The 19,030-nt window shown below is 36.1% G+C and overlaps 1 protein-coding gene across 6 annotated transcripts in view; it reads left to right on the forward strand.

Annotated features, from left to right (window-relative positions):
• SDK1 (sidekick cell adhesion molecule 1) overlaps positions 1–19,030 on the forward strand; it is a 1,240,677-nt gene that overhangs the window by 992,713 nt on the left and 228,934 nt on the right. For all 6 annotated transcript variants that reach the window (XM_074200552.1, XM_074200555.1, XM_074200553.1 and 3 more), the window contains one exon: positions 7,363–7,484. In XM_074200552.1, the coding sequence (XP_074056653.1) occupies positions 7,363–7,484 (122 nt within the window). The remainder of the gene's footprint in view (positions 1–7,362; positions 7,485–19,030) is intronic.

A 19,030-nucleotide genomic window follows, 5' to 3' on the forward strand; every position in this document is an offset into this window, starting at 1 on the left:
TTATAAAATACTAAAAACAGATGTGTCTGTGTGTGTGTGTGTGTGTGTGTGTGTGTGTGTGTGTGTGTGTGTCTGTGTGTGTGTGTGTGTGTGTGTGTGTGTGTGTGTGCTTTAATCCTGAAAGACGCCAAACTCTGAATACTTATAATGCCCAATTTTGCTCCAGAGGAATAGATGATGAAACAAACTTTTCTGAACAGATATAATGAGTTTTGGATTCAGAATAATGTCTTCTCTCTCAGATAAGATCTCTATGTCAGTCAGTTTTTTGCAGTTTTTTTTCTTTCTTTGATATTAGGGAGCATGAGTGAGGTATACCGGGAAATGAGTATGGTATAAAAATGAATGTCATTAGTAAAAGGAAACCCTTTTATTAGCAGGATAACTGTTAAGTCATGAATGGGGATGTTTTCTTCCTTGAGGGATACTAATATAGAGAAAAGATGTTTTCAGAACCATGCACAACTGAAGACTACTTTACTGACATATCTTTGCAACCTCTTCTTTCTCTGCCCCCCCCCCCCCCATCTGCTTATCCTTTCCTCTTCAACACCCCTCCTTCCCCCACTTCTCCAGCTTCAGGAGTCACGAACCATAATCATATCAAATTTACCATGATTAGTTGCTGAGCTATGTTGATTTACTCCATTAAGGCCTCAATCACTATCCCTTTAGCTTTGTGTCCCTGTTGCTTGTCATATAGTTGGCAATTTATAAATGCTTTTTCATTCATTTATTTATTCATTGATGAGTGGCATAACTAGAGAGGAAAAAAAAAACTTGATGCCCCTCATCTCCTCACCCTACAAGTCTCTCTTCACTCTTTTATTTATCAAATTGAATTTCTTTAACCATAGGTCTCATCATATTACCCCTCCTACTCTATAAAGGCCAGTGGCTCCCTTTTACCTGCAAAATCAAATGTAAAATGTTCTTTTTGACTTTTAAAGCTCTTTGTAATCTGATCCCTTTATATTTTTCCAGTCTTCTTACACTTTGGTCTTTTCCATATACTCTGTAATCCAATTACATTGATCTCCTTGCTGATCCTTGAAAAAGATACTCCATCTTTAGAAAATGGACATTTTCATTGACTGCCTCCCATGCCTACAACTCTCAGCTTCCTGGCTTCCTAGGCTTCCTTCAAGTCTTAGCTAAAATTCCCCATTCTATAAGAGAGCATTCCTGTCCTTCATAACTTTATTGCCTTCTTAAAATATCTGCAGTTTATCCTGTTTATGTCTTCTTCTACATAGCTATTTAGATCTTATCTCCCTGATTAGACAATGAGTTACTTAAGAACAGGGACTGGTTTTTCTTTTGTTTTCCCTTTCTTTGTTTTGCTAGGACTGCACGTAGTGCCTGTAAGATAGGCAAAAATGCTTGTTGATTGATTGATCAACTTTCTGATAATGATCCTCTCTAAATTTAAGCAGGCCAGCACTCAGGAGATCAACAAGCAGGTCTATTCTATCACTAAGCCTGTACTGAAAATGTTTTCAACTTAGTAGAAGTTTCTGGAGGTTTTATCCTTTTGGTATAACTTTAGAGAACCAAGGATCACCACTATGCCACAATAAAGTATAAGAGGGGGACTTTATAACTAAATTCTTATTAACATAATGATGACGGGGCAGCTAGGTGGCAGGGTGGATAAAGCACCGGCCTTGGAGTCAGGAGTACCTGGGTTCAAATCCGGTCTCAGACACTTAATAATTACCTAGCCGTGTGGCCTTGGGCAAGCCACTTAACCCCATTTGCCTTGCAAAAACCTAAAAAAAAGATTAACCTTAACATAATGATAATTTAAATTACAGGTCGTTTTTGCATAAATTTTATGGAGTAAATTAGTTGGGGAAAATGACATAAACCTGCCTATGTCTTATATAATTTTAGGTACAATCAGCATGGGGGGAAGGAAAATGAACTAGCTGACCTCTGGAAAACCCTTTCATCTTTCTGTTTTTGTGATTGGCAATAGACTTGGTGATGCACAGAACAGAGAATTATATGAGGAAATGAGGCACAACTGTATTAAATATATGGGTGATAACCATGGTTCAGCAAGGCTATTGAGTTGCCATAACTATCTCTTCAGGGTAGATCACTTGAAACTGAAGGGAGGTCATAAAATGCCATTGTGTATTCTAGTAGTTGGATTAAAGCAAAAAATCATATGATGCTTATGTCACCAGATTTTGTTAGCTAAGCTTGAAATCTACATCTATTTAATGGATGAAGAAGATTTTAAAGTATCAGAATCTCAGAGAAATATAGAGAAAATTTTCAAAGTGAATTGCTCTTCCTTTGATTTAAACATTTTTTGCCCAAAATTCATTAAAATTAGATATGACAAGAACCCTTGAAATTCTGACATCCCTATATATAATATACCAATATTGGAACAATCACTGAAGTAATGTTATTTATCTATATGTAGGCTTCTTTTAAATATGTCCAAGAATGAGAAATTGAGAAACTATTTCTCATCCATGTTGTTATCTGATAGCTTTTTCTGCTACATGAATTGATTGTATTTCCTTTTTTCTTAATTCTACCACATTTCTTTGTGCCAGGTTCTTTTATATTACACATTCTTTTCCTGAATTAATTCTAGGTTTTAGACAGCATCATTTTTTTAAAACCTTTCATTTTAAAATCATAAGTAATTCCAGGTAAGATATTATCTATTTAAAACAGGTTTATATCATAGAACTGCTGTTCTATGTAAGTCCTAGATCAAAAATAATTGCAGATATTAGGAATCACAAATCATGACCCTTAGATTTATTGCCAGAGAAAACAAACAGACAAGTTTACAAATGATGTATGTATCTAACTGAATTTGGTTGTCCTGGCAACAGTACCAGGAAATTCCAGGCTTAAGTGCAGGACACCTATCTGCATCCTTTTAAAATATTTTGTTTTTATTTTAATTTTTTTCTCAATTATATGTAAATAAATTTTTTTTTAGATTTTTCAAGGCAATGGGGTTAAGTGGCTTGCCCAAGACCACACGGCTAGGTAATTAATTAAGTGTCTGGGGTCAAATTTGAACCCAGGTACTCCTGACTCCAAGGCTGGTGCTCTGTTCACTGCGCCACCTAGTCGCCCCTAATATGTAAATAAATTTTAATTCATTTTTTTAAATTTTGAGTTCCAGATTTTTTTTCCTTCTTCTCTTTCATATTCCCATCCCTCTTTCTGGGGAAGTTAAGCAATTTGATAGAGATTATATACATGTGCAGTCATGAAAAACATTTCTATATTAGCCATGTTGCAAAAGAAAATGAAAACAAAAAATAACAGGAATAATCTGCTTTTAGACTTCATCATTCCTTTTTCTGGAAGTGGATAGCATTTTTTATCATAAATGCTTCAAAATTTGGATCATTGTATTGCTGAGAAGAGCTAAGTTATTCACAGTTAAATAATCATATAATATTGCTGTTACTATATACAAGGTACTACTGATTCTGTACATTTCACTTCACCTCAGTTCATATAAGTCTTTCCAGGTTTTTCTGAAAGCATCCCATTTGTTATTTCTTATAGCACATCTTCCATCACAATCACATACCATAACTTGTTCACCCATTCTCCAAATGATGAGCAATTCCTCATAAATTTCCAGAGCTCTTATAAATATTTTTGTAAATATAGAATCTTTTTTCTTAGATCCCAAAGAAATAAGTATTGGTATTGCTAGTAGTGGAATTTATAGATAAAGGATTCGCACAGATTTATAACCCTTTGGGCACAGTTCCAAACTACTCTCCAGAGTGACTGAATCAATTCACAACTTCATCGATAGTACATTAGTGCCTCAATTTTTTTCATATCCTTCTACCCTTAGAGTTGTTCCAATTTGCATTTCTGTAATCAATAGTTCTTTGGAACATTTTTGCATATGACTATCGATAGCTTTGATTTCTTCTTCTGAAGACTGCCTGTATATATCCTTTGACCAATTATTTGAGGAATGATTTATATTCTTACAAATTTGACTCAGTTCTCTATATATTTTTAGAAATGAAACCTTTATCAAAGAAACTTGCTATAAATGTTTTCTCAGTTTCCTGTTTTCTTTCTAAATTTGACTGCCTTGGTTTTATTTGTGCAAAAGTGTATTAATTTGATATAATCAAAATTATCCTTGCCTTGATCCTATCATTTGTTTTGTCATAATTTCTTCTCTTATCCATAAATATGACAGGTAAAATATTCCATATTCCTCTAATTTTCTTATGATATCACCATTTCATGCCTAAATCATATATTTTCATTTTGATCTTGCCTTAGTATATTCTATGAGATATTGGTCTATTCTTAGTTTGTGTGAAACTGCTTTCCAATTTTCCCAGCAATTTTTGTTAGATAGTGAGTTCTTGTACCAAATTCTGGAACTTTCATTTTGTCAGACATTAGATTACTAGGGTCATTTATTGTGGTGTATTGTGTACCTAATCTATTGCACTGATCTACTACTCTCTCTCTTAACCAATACTAGATTCTTTTCATGATTACTGTTTCGTATTACAATTTGAAATCTGATACTGCTAGGCTACTTTTTTCACATCTTTTTGTATTGATTACCTTGATATACATTGATATTCTTGCCCTTTTGTTCTTACAGATGAATTTTTCTATTATTTTTCTAGCTCTATAAAATAATTTTTGGTAATTTGGTATAGTAATATAAATAGAATTGTTATTTTTATAAAATGATTGGCCTGGCCTACCCACTAGCAATTGAAATTTCTATAATTGTTTTGATCTGACTTTATCTGTGTGAAAACTGTTTTGTGATTGTGTTCATATAGCTCCTGGATTTCTCTTGGCAAGTAGGCTCTCAAGTATTTTATATTGTCTGAAGTGTTTTTTTTTCTTCACTGTCTTTTTCTATTGCATTTTGATTTTATATATATGTACGTATATAATATTTATATATGTTCATAATTTATGTGTTTATTTTATATTTTGAAACTTTACTGAAGTTGTTTATTGTTTCAGCTAATTTTTTAGTTGATTTTCTAGGACTCTCTAAGTATACAACTCTATCATATGCCAAAAACTGATAGTTCTGCTTCCTTCTATCTGGCTTATTTTTAGGTAGTATTTCTTTTTTTTTAATTAATTTTTATTAAAGATATTATTTGAGGTTTACAATTTTCTCCCCTATCTCCCCCCATGGAAAGCTATCTGTCAGTCTTTACTTTGTTTCCATGTTGTACCTTGATCCAAATTGGGTGTGATGAGAAAGAAATCATATCCTTAGAGAAGAGACAAGAAGTCTAAGAGGTAACAAGATCAGACAATAAGATATCTGTGTTTTTCTAAATTGAAGGGAATACTCCTTGAACTTTGTTCAAACTCCACAGCTCCTTATCTGGATACAGAAGGTACTCTTCTTTGCAGATAGCTCAAAATTGTTCCCTCTTGTTGCACTGATGGAATAAGCAAGTCCTTCAAGGTTGATCATCACTCCCATGTTGCTGTTAGGTTATACATTGTTTTCCTGGTTCTGCTCATCTCATTCAGCATCATTTCATGCAAATCCCTCCAGGTTTCCCTGAAATCCCATCCCTCCTGGTTTCTAATTGAACAATAGTGTTCCATGACATACATATACCACAGTTTGCTAAGCCATTCCCCAATTGAAGGACATTTACTTGATTTCCAATTCTTTGCCACCACAGACAGGGCTGCTATAAATATTTCTGTACAAGTAATGTTTTTACCCTTTTTCATCATCTCTTCAGGATATAGACCCAATAGTGGTATTGCTGGGTCAAAGGGCATGCACATTTTTGTTGCCCTTTGGGCATAGTTCCAAATAGCTCTCCAGAAGGGTTGGATGAGTTCACAACTCCACCAACAGTGTAATAGTGTCCCAGATTTCCCACAACCCTTCCAACAGTGATCATTATCCTTTCTGGTCATACTGGCCAATCTGAGAGGTGTGAGGTGGTACCTCAGAGAAACTTTAATTTGCATTTCTCTAATTATTAATGATTTAGAGCATTTTTTCATATGGCTATGGATTGCTTTGATCTCCTCATCTGTAAATTACCTTTGCATATCCTTTGACCATTTGTCAATTGGGGAATGGCTTTTTGTCTTAAAAATATGACTCAGTTCTCTGTATATTTTAGAAATGAGTCCTTTGTCAGAATCATTAGTTGTAAAGATTGTTTCCCAATTTGCTACATTTCTTTTAATCTTGGTTACAGTGGTTTTATCTATGCAAAAGCTTTTTAATTTAATGTAATTGAAATCATCTAATTGGTTTTTGGTGATGTTCTCCAACTCTTCCTTAGTCATAAACTGCTCCCCTTTCCATAGATCTGACAAGTAAACTAGTCCTTGATCTTCTAATTTGCTTATAGTATTGTTTTTTATGTCTAAGTCCTGTAACCATTTGGATCTTATCTTGGTAAAGGGTGTTAGGTGTTGGTCTAATCTAAGTTTCTTCCATACTAACTTCCAATTATCCCAGCAGTTTTTATCAAAGAGGGAGTTTTTATCCCAGTGGCTGGACTCTTTGGATTTATCAAACAGCAGATTACTATAATCATCTCCTGCTTTTACACCTAGTCTATTCCACTGGTCCACCACTCTATTTCTTAGCCAATACCAGTTTTGATGACTGATGCTTTATAATATAATTTTAGATCAGGTAGGGCTAAGCTACTTTAGGTAGTATTTCTAGAACAATAATGGTAATGAGCATAATGGGCACTTTTGTTTCACCCCTGATCTTTTTGGGAAGACTTCTAGCTTATTCTCATTCCAGATAATGGCACCTATTTATAACTTATATTGGAAACATTGCTTGATCAGGTGTTCTCCCCTTGCTCCCACTCCATTACCTAGGTAGAATTGTAAGGCCATAGGTGGCATATTCAATTCTATTTATCATCTGAAGACTCAGAAAGGATCATATTTTTCATTAATTCACACCAAAATCATTTTTTAAGAACCTCCTATCTAACAGGTACCACATTGGGCATTAGGGAGGATGCCAAAAAAATTCAGGCATGCCCTCTGTCTCCACTCCTTGCATCCTCAGAAGTTTATAATCCTATCGATCATCTTAACAAAAAATTTTGAATACTGACATGTCAGATAAAGTGGGACTTTGGGTGATCACTATATATTATATAACTAAGATCTCCCTTATATCATACAAATCATAAACTCTTAATATTGCTTGTAAAGCTTCACTCTTTATGATTATTAATAAATTATTGCTTTTGTTTGTGTTTTTGAAGATGTTTACTGAAGAAATAATGAATACTAACATTGATTTATACAGTTCAGCTTTAATTTCTGTCTTTTTTCCTTCTCTTTCATCTTCAGAACTTCCTGGAGCTCCTTCCAATCTGGTGATTTCCAATATCAGTCCTCGATCAGCAACACTTCAGTTCCGGCCTGGTTATGATGGGAAAACCTCTATCTCCAGATGGATAGTAGAGGGGCAGGTAGGTATTACATTTAAAATGAAATGATATATAAATTGTCCAGATTCTTAATGTTTAGCACTGCAAGAAGAAAAAGAAATTCTAGGTTCTGTAATAAATAGATTTTAAGAAGCAAGGTCCAATTTCTTAAAGATGAGAAAAAACAACTAACTTAAAAAGTACTTCCCTACATTTCTAAGATCTCTTGGTTTCTTCAGTGATTTTACTGAGAAACCTAACTCTTCCTTTTTTGTATTCTATGCTCCATTCCTTTTGTCATTCTCCTTTTTTTGCACCTATGTTTTTTGTGTCTTAGCTATGGAAAAATCACTAGTAGAGAGCTTAGGTATCTTATTTGTTAGTGGAGTAGTTTGGATTGAAAAGCACTATTATAGTCCTCCACCAATCCTACATTAACTAAACTAATCCACATGACTTTGTACATTTAACTCATTTTTCCTACTAGTGCTTAACTGTGGAGTTTATTTTGGGTCCTATATCTTGAGAAATCATTAAATTCTTTCATGTAGATTAAATGTTTCTTATGAATTATATTTTTTTTTGTTTTCTGACAAAAGAAGAGGAAAAAGATGAAAAGCTAAAGGAAAAGAATCACAACCATTTTAATATTCTTAAAGTAGTTTCTTTTTATATTGTAAATTTGTCTATCTTTGTCAATGAACAAGGTTTTTATGATTCGGTGTCTACTTGAGTTTTGCAACATAGATTCTATGAAAACTCATCACACAGATTTAGTAAGTCAAGGAAATTATTCAGTGTACCATTCTAAAAAGATACATAATAGTGGAGCTCTCCTAAGAACAGAAAAAGATTTGTTCCTTAACTGTTCAGTTTTTGATATAGTTATGGTGAGGTGTGAAGATCAGATATTTTTCATGTACTTGTCTGTGCTCAGCATTTTTATAAGCAGTCTAGTGAAATAGTTCATTATATGATTTTTGCCCTCTAGAGGCTTCTAATCTAGTAGAGAAGTGTGTTTGTTGATGGCAGTGAGAGGTGCAAATTGCAAAAGTCAGAGATCCTGATTCTATCATTCTGAAAGAGGCAAATTTTGAGAAATCAGGGCATTAGCTATTTGCCTCTCTCAAGCAGCTGTTATTATATTACCTCTGAATTTTCATTTTTTCCCACATTGCTGACACAAGAAAAGCAGTTAAAGGTGCCCAACTCATTTGGGAAGTATATGAAAGTCAAAGGGAAAATATTATTTGCTTTACATTCTTTTTGCAATAATTCTTTGTTGCAACATATGAACCATCCGTGTAGTATTATTGAAGTTGAGACTACTTAAGAGATGATAAGAAAGAATGATACCATCTAGGTATCACCCTTCCCTGGTGAACTTTCATATTAAAAAAGATTCATTTTTAGATCTCACTAGACTGAAATGACAGGGAGTATTAATATCAGTCAAAAGAGGAATATAGGATAATACTATACACTGCATCACCAAGGGTTTGCATTATAAATGCATTATAGGATTCTATATTGTGCCAAGGTATCTAGTAGAGATCTTTATATGCATACTTGATTAGTTCTTTTTTTTCCTTTAGTCATAATATGTTCTCTCTTCATTTCTGTCTACATCATGAAAGATTTATATTTTATATTCTCTAATATCTGGGTTAAATTTATCAATAGACTGTCATTCCAATTATGTTCTTTTTAATGAGTAAGTTGAATGAGTTTTCAATCATTGGCTCATTTATCATGAAAAATCTACTGGTTTTATCTGATGAACATAATCAGCAATATCCAAGAAGATATTGTTACAGACAAATTTGCTAACTTGTTGCACAACTGGCAAATAGATGCTCACTTTTAATAATCCAGTCAACATGGAGTTCTTCATATGATTCTATTGGCCCTTACTTCTACAATACTGTCAACCCAATGGGACATGTAAGTAAGTCTACATTCTAGCCAGGACATTACTAAGCTGCTCCTGAAATGAAAATGAAGAACTTCTCTAGACAAAGTTTCATGTAATAGTGTAGTCTGGGGGGAAAAGAGCTGGAGACAGAGGCAGAGAATCATGGGTCTAGTCTAGAACTCAGGCAACTCACCTTCTTTCTCTGGGTCTCAGTTCAAACATCTACAAATTAGGTAGTTGTCTTCTACCATTTATACTCCATGAATAATTATATAATGAAGGTTCATAGTTTAATGCATTTAAGGGACTTACAATAACAACAGAACTGTAATAAAGTTTACTTTTTGGTCTATTTAATCCAGATTTTTAGTTATCTTCATCATAGGGAAGTCTTCCTAACATTTTAATGAGTTCTTGGAAGTGCATCAGAAACATTTTACTATTTAGTTTTATCTTTGATGAAGATTCTTCTTCTGGAAGAAAAATAATTCCAAGTAAGAGAGGGCATGCTATTGAAAATCTAAGTAAGAATCTGATGCTCCCCTGGGTTGTGTATGTATATGTTTAGGAGCCAGGGATAAGGGGAAGAGAGGCTTTTAAAAGATATTTTTTATTCACTGATGACCTTCTAAATTAGTAAACTTTGGCTCTTTAGTGAGCAAAAACTCCCTTTCCCACATTTGTATAGCTAAAGGATTGGACTCAGGTGTTAGATATTTTCATTTGCCTTTTATAGTAACCTGCTTCAGTACCTTGGCAAACCCCTGCAGCTTACAACCATTTGCAATGTTGTAAAAGCTAGAATAACATTCAACCTTCAGAAGAAACAGCTCTGAAAAGGGTTTTCTCTAATGAAGATGTTAGTGGTAATGCTTTGTATACAAGTAAAACTGTTTCCATTCTAAAAATACAAAAACCAAAAACAAAAAGGACTACACCATTTAATGCTTATTTGTGCATAATAGGGAGTAACCATTTTCTTTAAAGGAACTGTTTTAGAGAGTGTTAAAGTGCTAATAAAATAATTCTCATGTCTATTTAGTGTTATTCACTCTATAACTAAGGAATGAGGGAAATGGAGCACTCAGAATGGTCACTATGAGAGATCCATGCGTAAGGTATATTTTCATGAGCTCAAAATATTGTTTAACTTGACACATTCTCACATGAAATCAAAGACTTAATGTAACTTTGGCTTTCTCTTTTATGGATTTGTTGGAGCTTATATTTAGAGCTGGAAGGGACCTCAGAGCTCATCTAATCTATCCCCGCCCCATGGTGAGAATAGAGACCCAGAAGAATCATAGCATCACAGATTCTAAACTGAAAGGCATTTTAGTGGCAATCTAATCCAAGTTCCCTCACTTTATGGTTGAAGAAACTACAGCCTTTTATTTAGGAGTGGAAGAGAAAGTATTTTAATCCAAGATTTGTGACTCTTAAATCCAATATACTCTTGGATCTTATATTGTTAACTGAAGACCATAGATTTGTTTCAGTTCTCAGGTATCCAATATACATATTCAATATCTTGAGATTGATATTGAAATATCAAGATAAAACATTAATTAACTCTACCCATCATCTCTCTAGGACACATTAATTGAGAATCCTAGCATTGCTATATTTAGAATCCACTCAATTTAAATAGTAAAATAATCATACTCAATATGTCCAAAACAAAATTAATTACCTTTCCTCTAAACACCCCCACTCATATATTACAGTAAAGGGTAAGATCATCCTTCCAGTCCCTCAGGCTCACAACCTAAGATCCATCCTGCATTCTTCACCATCTTTCACCTCCTATATCCAAGATCTTACCAAGGTCAATAGATTTCATTTTTCCATCATCTCTTAATTATGCTGCCTTCACTCCTCTAACACTGTCACAACTCTTGTGCAGGTCCTTGTCATGCCTTGATTACTACAGTAGCCTGCTAGTAGTCTTCCTGTCTTGAGTCTTTGCCCACCCCCTTCTGTCCTCCATTCAGTCACTGAAGTGATTTTCCTAAAGCATAGGTCTGATCATGTCACCCAGCCTACTCATCAAAATAAGTGATTCTCTATAGCCTCAGGGATAAAATGAAGAATGCTCTGTTTGGCATTCAAAGAACTAAAAGCACTATAAAACCTATCCCGCTCCTACTTTTCTAGGCCTCTTCCTCTTCCTCTCCAACCCACTCTTTGACCCTGATCTCCTGTCTCTTCAATAAACAAGATACTACTTCTATCAGTTCCCTCTGGAAGTCTCCCCTGTCTGGAATGCTCTTCTTCCTCCATTCCAACTACAGACCTGGTTCCTTTTAGCACCAACTAAAATCTCACAGGAAACCTTACCCAACCCCTCTTAATTTTAGGACCTTCCCTTTGTTAATTATTTCCTATTTATTCTGTTTATAGCTTGCTTTGGATTTATTTATTGTTATGTTGTCCCCTCCATTTGATTGTAAACAGTGTCAGAAGCTCTTTTTTCTCTTCTAATATCCTCTGTGCTTAGTATAAGGCCTGACAATTGATAGGAACTTAATGCTTATTGAATTGAATGGAAAATTGAAAAAATGTCTGGTTCAGAGATTCTCAATATTTCCCTTATTGAACTTTTCATATTTATATAAAATTGTTTTTAAAAAAGACAATGTATATTCAAAACCAAGCTGATAAGTTTATTAGAAGAGTCAGGGAGTAGCTAAGCAGTTAAGTCGATAGAGCACCAGCCCTGGAGTCAGGGGCATCTGAGTTCAAATATAACCTCAGACACTTAATACTAACCAAATGTGTGACCTTGGACAAGTCAATTAACCCCATTTCCTTACCAAAAAACAAATTTAGAGAGGCAATAGTGATGTGGTAATCTTAGAGTCAAAAAGACCTGAGTTCAAAATCTGGCTTCATCATTTATTGTGTGATTTGGGTCAGTTGCTTAACCTCTCTTTAGCTCAGTTTCTATATCTTTAAGATGAGAAAGTTAGACTAAATGGACCCTAAGTTTCCTTCCAACTCAAAACCTATGATCCTGTGATTTTATGAGTTATCAGAAATTCATGGGCAGATGAGAAGAACGTGGAGCTTGGTCAGACATTGAAGTCACCAAGGTCATCCACTGCGCCCTAGACCATCACCAGCCATTTTGACTTTTGTCCTACCTCTTAACTTCAGTAATTCTGGAAGAGAAAGGAATAACCTTGACCTCACTTCAAAAATGCAAGATGAACAACATCAATGACAATTAAGTGTCATTTGATTGAATCTAGGTTCAGAGGTGTGCTTACTCCTGCCCATTATCCTCATGTATTGATATCCAGCACAGGGAGGATACTAGGAACTATGTTCTAAATGTTCCTGGTCTTTTCACTACTTATTGATCTTCAGTGACCTATCCTCGCAAGGTCTGGCACTGCAGGTTGAACAGGTAAATGAATCTGGTACTTAGGGTATCTGTGATCTCTTAGATCTGAATGTTTCTCACTCTGGTACAGAGCACATAATTCCTCATCTTCTGTGACTCTTTCATATCCTCCCTCAAAATCTACAAGGGGAGCCATCCACTATGCTAGGAATTTGTCTCAATCTCATGCTATTGTGTGAATTCCCCTGGAGCACATAAACTATCCATCCATTATCCCCATGACTGACTCATCTGCTCTTCTAGTATACATCCTTCTAATTCCATTCTTTTATCTCTGGCATGATCAGTAGCAAACTATATAACCTAAACCTCTGAAATCAAGACTTAATTTTACTTCTTCAACCTTAGTGTCATCATAGGACATTATTGACTTAAGGTTGAAGATGACTTTAGAAGTCATCTAATGCAACTTCTTTATTTTTTTAGATGAGAAGACGGTGGTACATAGGACATTAAATCACTTATTCATGGTTACACAAATATTAATCAGTTGAAAGCAAATTTGAAAACATTCTCGACATCAGAGCTAGTGTTCTTTCCACAAAACAAAATTGCCTTTTATCAGAACTATGCACAACAAATATGTAGGACAATTACTATGTGTTTGTCAGTGGTTAGAAGATGCCTTAAGTTGGGGTTGAGGAATGAAAAAATGCATGTCCCTAAGTGTGGAGATCAGTGATAGAGTCTAGTTAATTGGGACCATCTTCCACCAGGGAATGTATAGATTTAAATAAAAGTAATTAGCTACATGCCTTGACCTACCCTAGGCACAGAAACAACCATATTTAATATATCATGTTCTTTGAAATGGGCCAGCATTTCCTTTATACAATTTTTTAAATCACAAATTTAATTCCCTTTAGTATCCAGCCCATCCTCCTGTCATGTTACAATTAAATTAAGCTCCTTGAAAACTGATTTGACAAATCAGTAGTGTTTATAAGTAATGTTTACTTAATATTTGTCATTTAATTATTGATTGATTTCACCCCCCCCAGGAGACCGTGACCTACACACTAATCCTTTCCATTCTGCTGCCAAGGTTTATGGACCAAGTATTTTTTTTTTAACTCATGTTTCCATATCCTAAGTTAAGAATTTTCAGCTAATTATATCACTCCCTCTCTTCATTACTGTTTCACATTAGGGCCATTTGTGGCCCTGTTGATAAGTGTCTGTCAGCATTTCCATTGTAATAAAACTCGACTTTATGGTTGGATTTCTTTTTTATAATAGAAAAAGAGACATTATTTTTGAATAGTCTGCTGTGTAAGAGGAGAGCTGTCATCAGCTCTAATGTCTCCTCCAATAATAATGTGGTCATCTGGGCAAAAAAGTAGCTTCATCTTTTGTTCTCGTATAATGTCTCTGCCAGAGCATTTGGGTACTATGGTGATAGGTAGAAATGAAATACAGACTTATATCTTTCAAAATGTTGATTGTTTGCTAGATTGTCCATAATAACACCTTTCCAATGACTTCCCTCTCTTATTTCTGGACCAGTGTAAAAAATCTGTAGGAGATTAATGATTTAAGGTAGCCTCATTGTTCGTTAGTCTAGCAGATCCCTTTGGTTCTGGTATATAACTTAAAAAAATATGACATTAAAAAAATCCTACTGAAAAACACCTGAGGTAGCCCCGAAGGGGCACTTATTCACTATAGACTGCTTTAAGTATAAGTCTATGTCTATATAAATGACAGGTGACAAATATGATTTCAACACCAAAATCTTATTCTTTTGTGGGAGTGTATGCCTTTGTGTTGAATTATATTTCATTCTTAATCTCTAGTTGGTTGAGGCTTCTCTAGGGGTAGTAGATTGAACAGTAACCTTGAAGTCAAGAAGATTTCTGCATGCGAATGAGATCCTTGGTGGGGATAGGAACAGTACTGAATCTGTCATTTCAGTGAGTATGGGGGACTCCTAGGTTAGGAAATTCATTCATGGCTGGTCAGCACCTTCTTTTCAACAGAGAGAGAGAGAGAGAGAGAGAGAGAGAGAGAGAGAGAGAGAGAGAGAGAGAGAGAGAGAGAGAGAGAGAGAGAGAGATACACAGAGACAGAGACAGAGAGGGAGGGAGACACAGAGAAAGACAGAGGAGAGAGACAGAGACGGAGACAGGGCAGAGACAGAGTCAGAGATACTTAGCAAGGGAGACACAGAGAAAGAGAAAAGAGAGAGAGGGAGAGACAGAGATGGAGACACAGAGAAAGAGAAAAGAGAGAGAGGGAGAGACAGAGATGGAAACATATATATAGAGAGAGAGAGGGAGAGGGAGAGGGAGAGGGAGAGGGAGAGGGAGAGAGAGAGAGAGAGAGAGAGAGAGAGAGAGAGAGAGAGAGAGAGAGAATATGAATATGATCTGGCTAGTAATGCCAGATCATTGAAATACTTAGTAGTGTCCTTTTAAAAATGCAGTTAAATTCACAGGAGCTTACATATATTTTGTTCCCTGAACTTGCCTGAGGGTGATAGCCAGCCTGCCAGAAGAGCTATGCAGTTCAGTATCCTGTCCTGGTCAGGCTGCATTTCTGCCAGAGATATAGGGCTACACAAGTTCCCAATCTGTTCTCATATCCTCTGTGCCCTCCAGTGATCTTCATTTGGGGAAGCTTCATTTGGCTTATGCACAGGGGAAAGCCAGTCAGAATAAAAGGGGACTCAGTATTTGGGGAAGTTGCTTTCTTTGCAGCTTTTCCCGCTGACACCAAGATTTTAGATAAGCAGGGTGCTGCTGGGTTGGCAGCTTTCCATGGAATGAGTTCTTGGAGTCTCTTGTCTTTTTTTGTTTTTTTAAAAAAAGAAGCACTGGATGAAAGGGTAGATTTTTGATGGAGCAATAGTTTGCTATGATTTCTCTTCTCTTTTCATTATCACTTTTCCTGGCACTCCAGAAGTCCCTGGGGAGGTAATGTTTACTGCCTGGGCAGACCCTGCCTACCAGTGGCCTTTGCAGCTCTAAAGCAGGAGTTGTACCATCTGTTACCCAGCTGACTAGAGAGAGAGAGGCCTTCCTATGCTACCCTCCACTCAGTGCCAGACTTGCTCAGGACCTTCCCTAATTAAAAAAAAAAAATGCTTTGTTCTGTATGGGAAACTATCACTCTAGGGAAACCTCATGCTACCTTAGAAGTGTCTAAAATAATTGCTTAACAAGTAAAAGCTTCTAAATGACCCCAGTTTTATAGCCAGCAGGTGCCAAATACTTGCTTTACTTAGACCTAGGGAGTTGGATGCCTCCCCTGCCTGCCTGAATGTCACTTGCTTACCAATTTCTTACTGCTTTAGTGGTTGGATGGTCTGGTCCATAATGGGTCCTAATGACCTACCCACTGGTTGGTGGCATTTTAAAGGTGGAGTTTTTGTTCTTATGACAAAAATTTGAAAGGGCTCTTATCTGTTCTAAAATCTGAAGGAGAAAAAAGTCATTATAATTCTACCTCTCTATGAGAGACTGGGGTGGGAAAAGCTTCCACCTCCCTTGCCAGACCTATGGATTATTAGTGGACAGACCATTGTCTACTAATATGCTGCAGCTACTGTAACACTTTAGCATGCTGTCATAGACTCTAAGAAAGTAAGCATTTATTAAAGAACATTCAACTCTGAGGAAAAAAGGCAAAACTTATTTTTTAAGTTCTGATTTATATAAAATTTTGAATTCCTTTCCTGGAAGTCTAAAAGCAAAATCACTCTTGCTACAATCATTTGCCTCCAGAATCCCATCCAGTTTTAGAATTTGTCTCTGGGCCTTTCAATTTTGTCCTGCTCCAGCTAATCACAGAATAAAGAGCACACAGTACAATGCATCATAGCCAAAAGACTCAAGTTCCTCAAAACCTGAGATTTAATCATTTACATGTCACTTACTGAAGAGGTAAGCATTCATTTTCAGATATTACCTAAATGATCATTTGTTTTTCTGAACTGGACTCTGTTATTGGAGCGTTTAGGTGACTCAATGGATAAAGTACTGGGCCTGAAGAAAGACCTGAGTTCAAATCTAGCTTTAGATACTTTCTAGCTGGGTGACCCTGGACAACTCTCTTAACAACTATTTGACTCAATTTCCATATTTGTAAAATAAGAATAATAGTGACTTCCTCCCAAGCTTAGTGTGAGAAGTAAATGAAATAATAATCATAAAGTACTCAACACAGATTCTGGCATGAATTAAACACTATATGAATGTTAGTTATTATTTTTATTATAAAAACAGCAATAAGACATTTTTAAAGTAAATAATGCCCATGCATAGGTATTATTAATTTAAATCCAGGTCTCTGATCAGACTATTCAGGAGAAACTCTTCCTCCTAAGCCTTTTTACTTCTTCCCCATCATCAGTGTTGGGAGCACCTGATCTGGACCCTGATTCTTTGTAAACATCTCTTCTTCAGAGAAGGCCTCTCTCCTTTGAGTCAGTCTGTTTGCCCTCTAAGGGCTGCTTGGTATTTTGCCCTTCCAAATGCCAAATGGAGAGTCATTGTTCCATTGAGCCTTCAAGAAATAACACAATGATAGGTTCTCCTGTTCTTTTTCAATGGCATTATAGACATGACTTGTTCTCAAAAAGAATTAGTTAAACTATAGGATCCAGTTATGTCTACATAGAGCAAATCCTTTTCCTGCTATAGGCTCAAGCCCCAATGTCATTCTACAACATTTTCCCATACTGGGTTCCTTATCTGAGATTATCTTATCTTTCACAATCTGTTGCTCTTCCAAAGTCAAAGCAAGCTCCTTATTTGGCCTCTCTTTCTCCTCTGCTGGAATCATGGAAAGTCTTGATAGATCTGCTCCACTTCTCTGGGTTGTGGCCAATGGAAAACTCTTAAAAGACCAAGGAGCATAAAGTGTCTCTCTGGTTTTCTCTGCTGACCCTGCTGGCATCAATTCCATCAAGGTGCCTTGCTGAGTAGCTTGGCCATGCTTCTTCAACCTGCAGCACAGCATGTGGCCAAGAGCACATTCAGCTCCTCTGAGTGATGGGAACAGGCAGATGTATGTCCACAGGGGCCAGGGAGCAATGAGACTGTCAGATGAATGCCCCTGGGAGTAGGCTGAAAAGATGGAATGAATGCCCACAGTGCCACGAAGGAAGGGCAAAAGAGGGCTGAGAAGACGGGTATCACAGGGAGAGCCAAAATCGCTTGTCAAGCTTGGTTATATCTTGTTTTAACTGTAATGTGTGTTGGGGTGGGGGGTGAGGAGGGGGGGTGCTTGTGGAGAAGACTAGGCAAGAAGATGCAAAAATAGAGGAGCAGAGAAGTCAGAGGAAGCAGTGTCTAGAGTAAAGCTACAAGAATACTTCTAGAATTTTGATAATCTATGAAAATTCCCCATGAATCTGTAAAAGGCACACAACACCCAAATATACACAAATTAACAGAAAAAAAAGCACAACAGAATATGATAATAATCAAGGCAAGTTCCCACATGGTGTTTGCCAGATGCAAATGGATATGTGTCCATTCCAAGCACTTAATGCTACAAAGTATGATCATCCTGATTGCAATCTCAGTGTCTTTTTAGCATTTAAAAATTGAATGGTGTGTTAAGTGAAAGGTCCTGTATCAACAGGATCCTTACTTTATCCTAAGGATCATCACTTTATCCTCAGAATAGCTAAAGCACCTTAGCCTGAGGGCAATCTTCTACAAACTACCTGGAAATATTTAGACCATCCTCTTCATTGGTACTTATAAATATATATTTATACATATATATATGTCTTCATAACCATCATATTAATATAACAAGGTTTATGGTCACATTGGAAGACTCTTCCCCATATGTTGGATGGATGGATAGATACCTTGTGGCATCATGCCATTGGGAGGACATGGACCAGAATTTCACACTATATACAAGATGCAGATGGGTTGCTATCTAAATCATTGAAGATAATATGCATCTTGATGAAATTCCATTGCATTGGAATATTAGACTATTTAGGACTTCAAGGTTAAAAAGGACTTTCCTAAGCAGCTAGGTGGCAGAGTGGATAGAGTGCTGGACCTGAAGTGAGGAAGAAGGGAGTTCAAATGCAACCTCAGACATTTACTGTGTGTCCCTGGGGAAGTCATGTAACCTTTGCCTAAAGCCACTGAAATAGGAAACCCAGTATCTTAGTCAAAAAAATAAAACCAGAACCTTGGAAAGTATTAGCATGCTACATCCCCAGGGTGACAAAGTTTTACATGTCTAAGTGACTGAACAACAATAATGGGTCAGAAAATGTGCAAAACATGATCT

The sequence above is a fragment of the Macrotis lagotis genome, chromosome X (genome assembly GCF_037893015.1).
Source record: "Macrotis lagotis isolate mMagLag1 chromosome X, bilby.v1.9.chrom.fasta, whole genome shotgun sequence".
Taxonomy (NCBI): domain Eukaryota; kingdom Metazoa; phylum Chordata; class Mammalia; order Peramelemorphia; family Peramelidae; genus Macrotis; species Macrotis lagotis.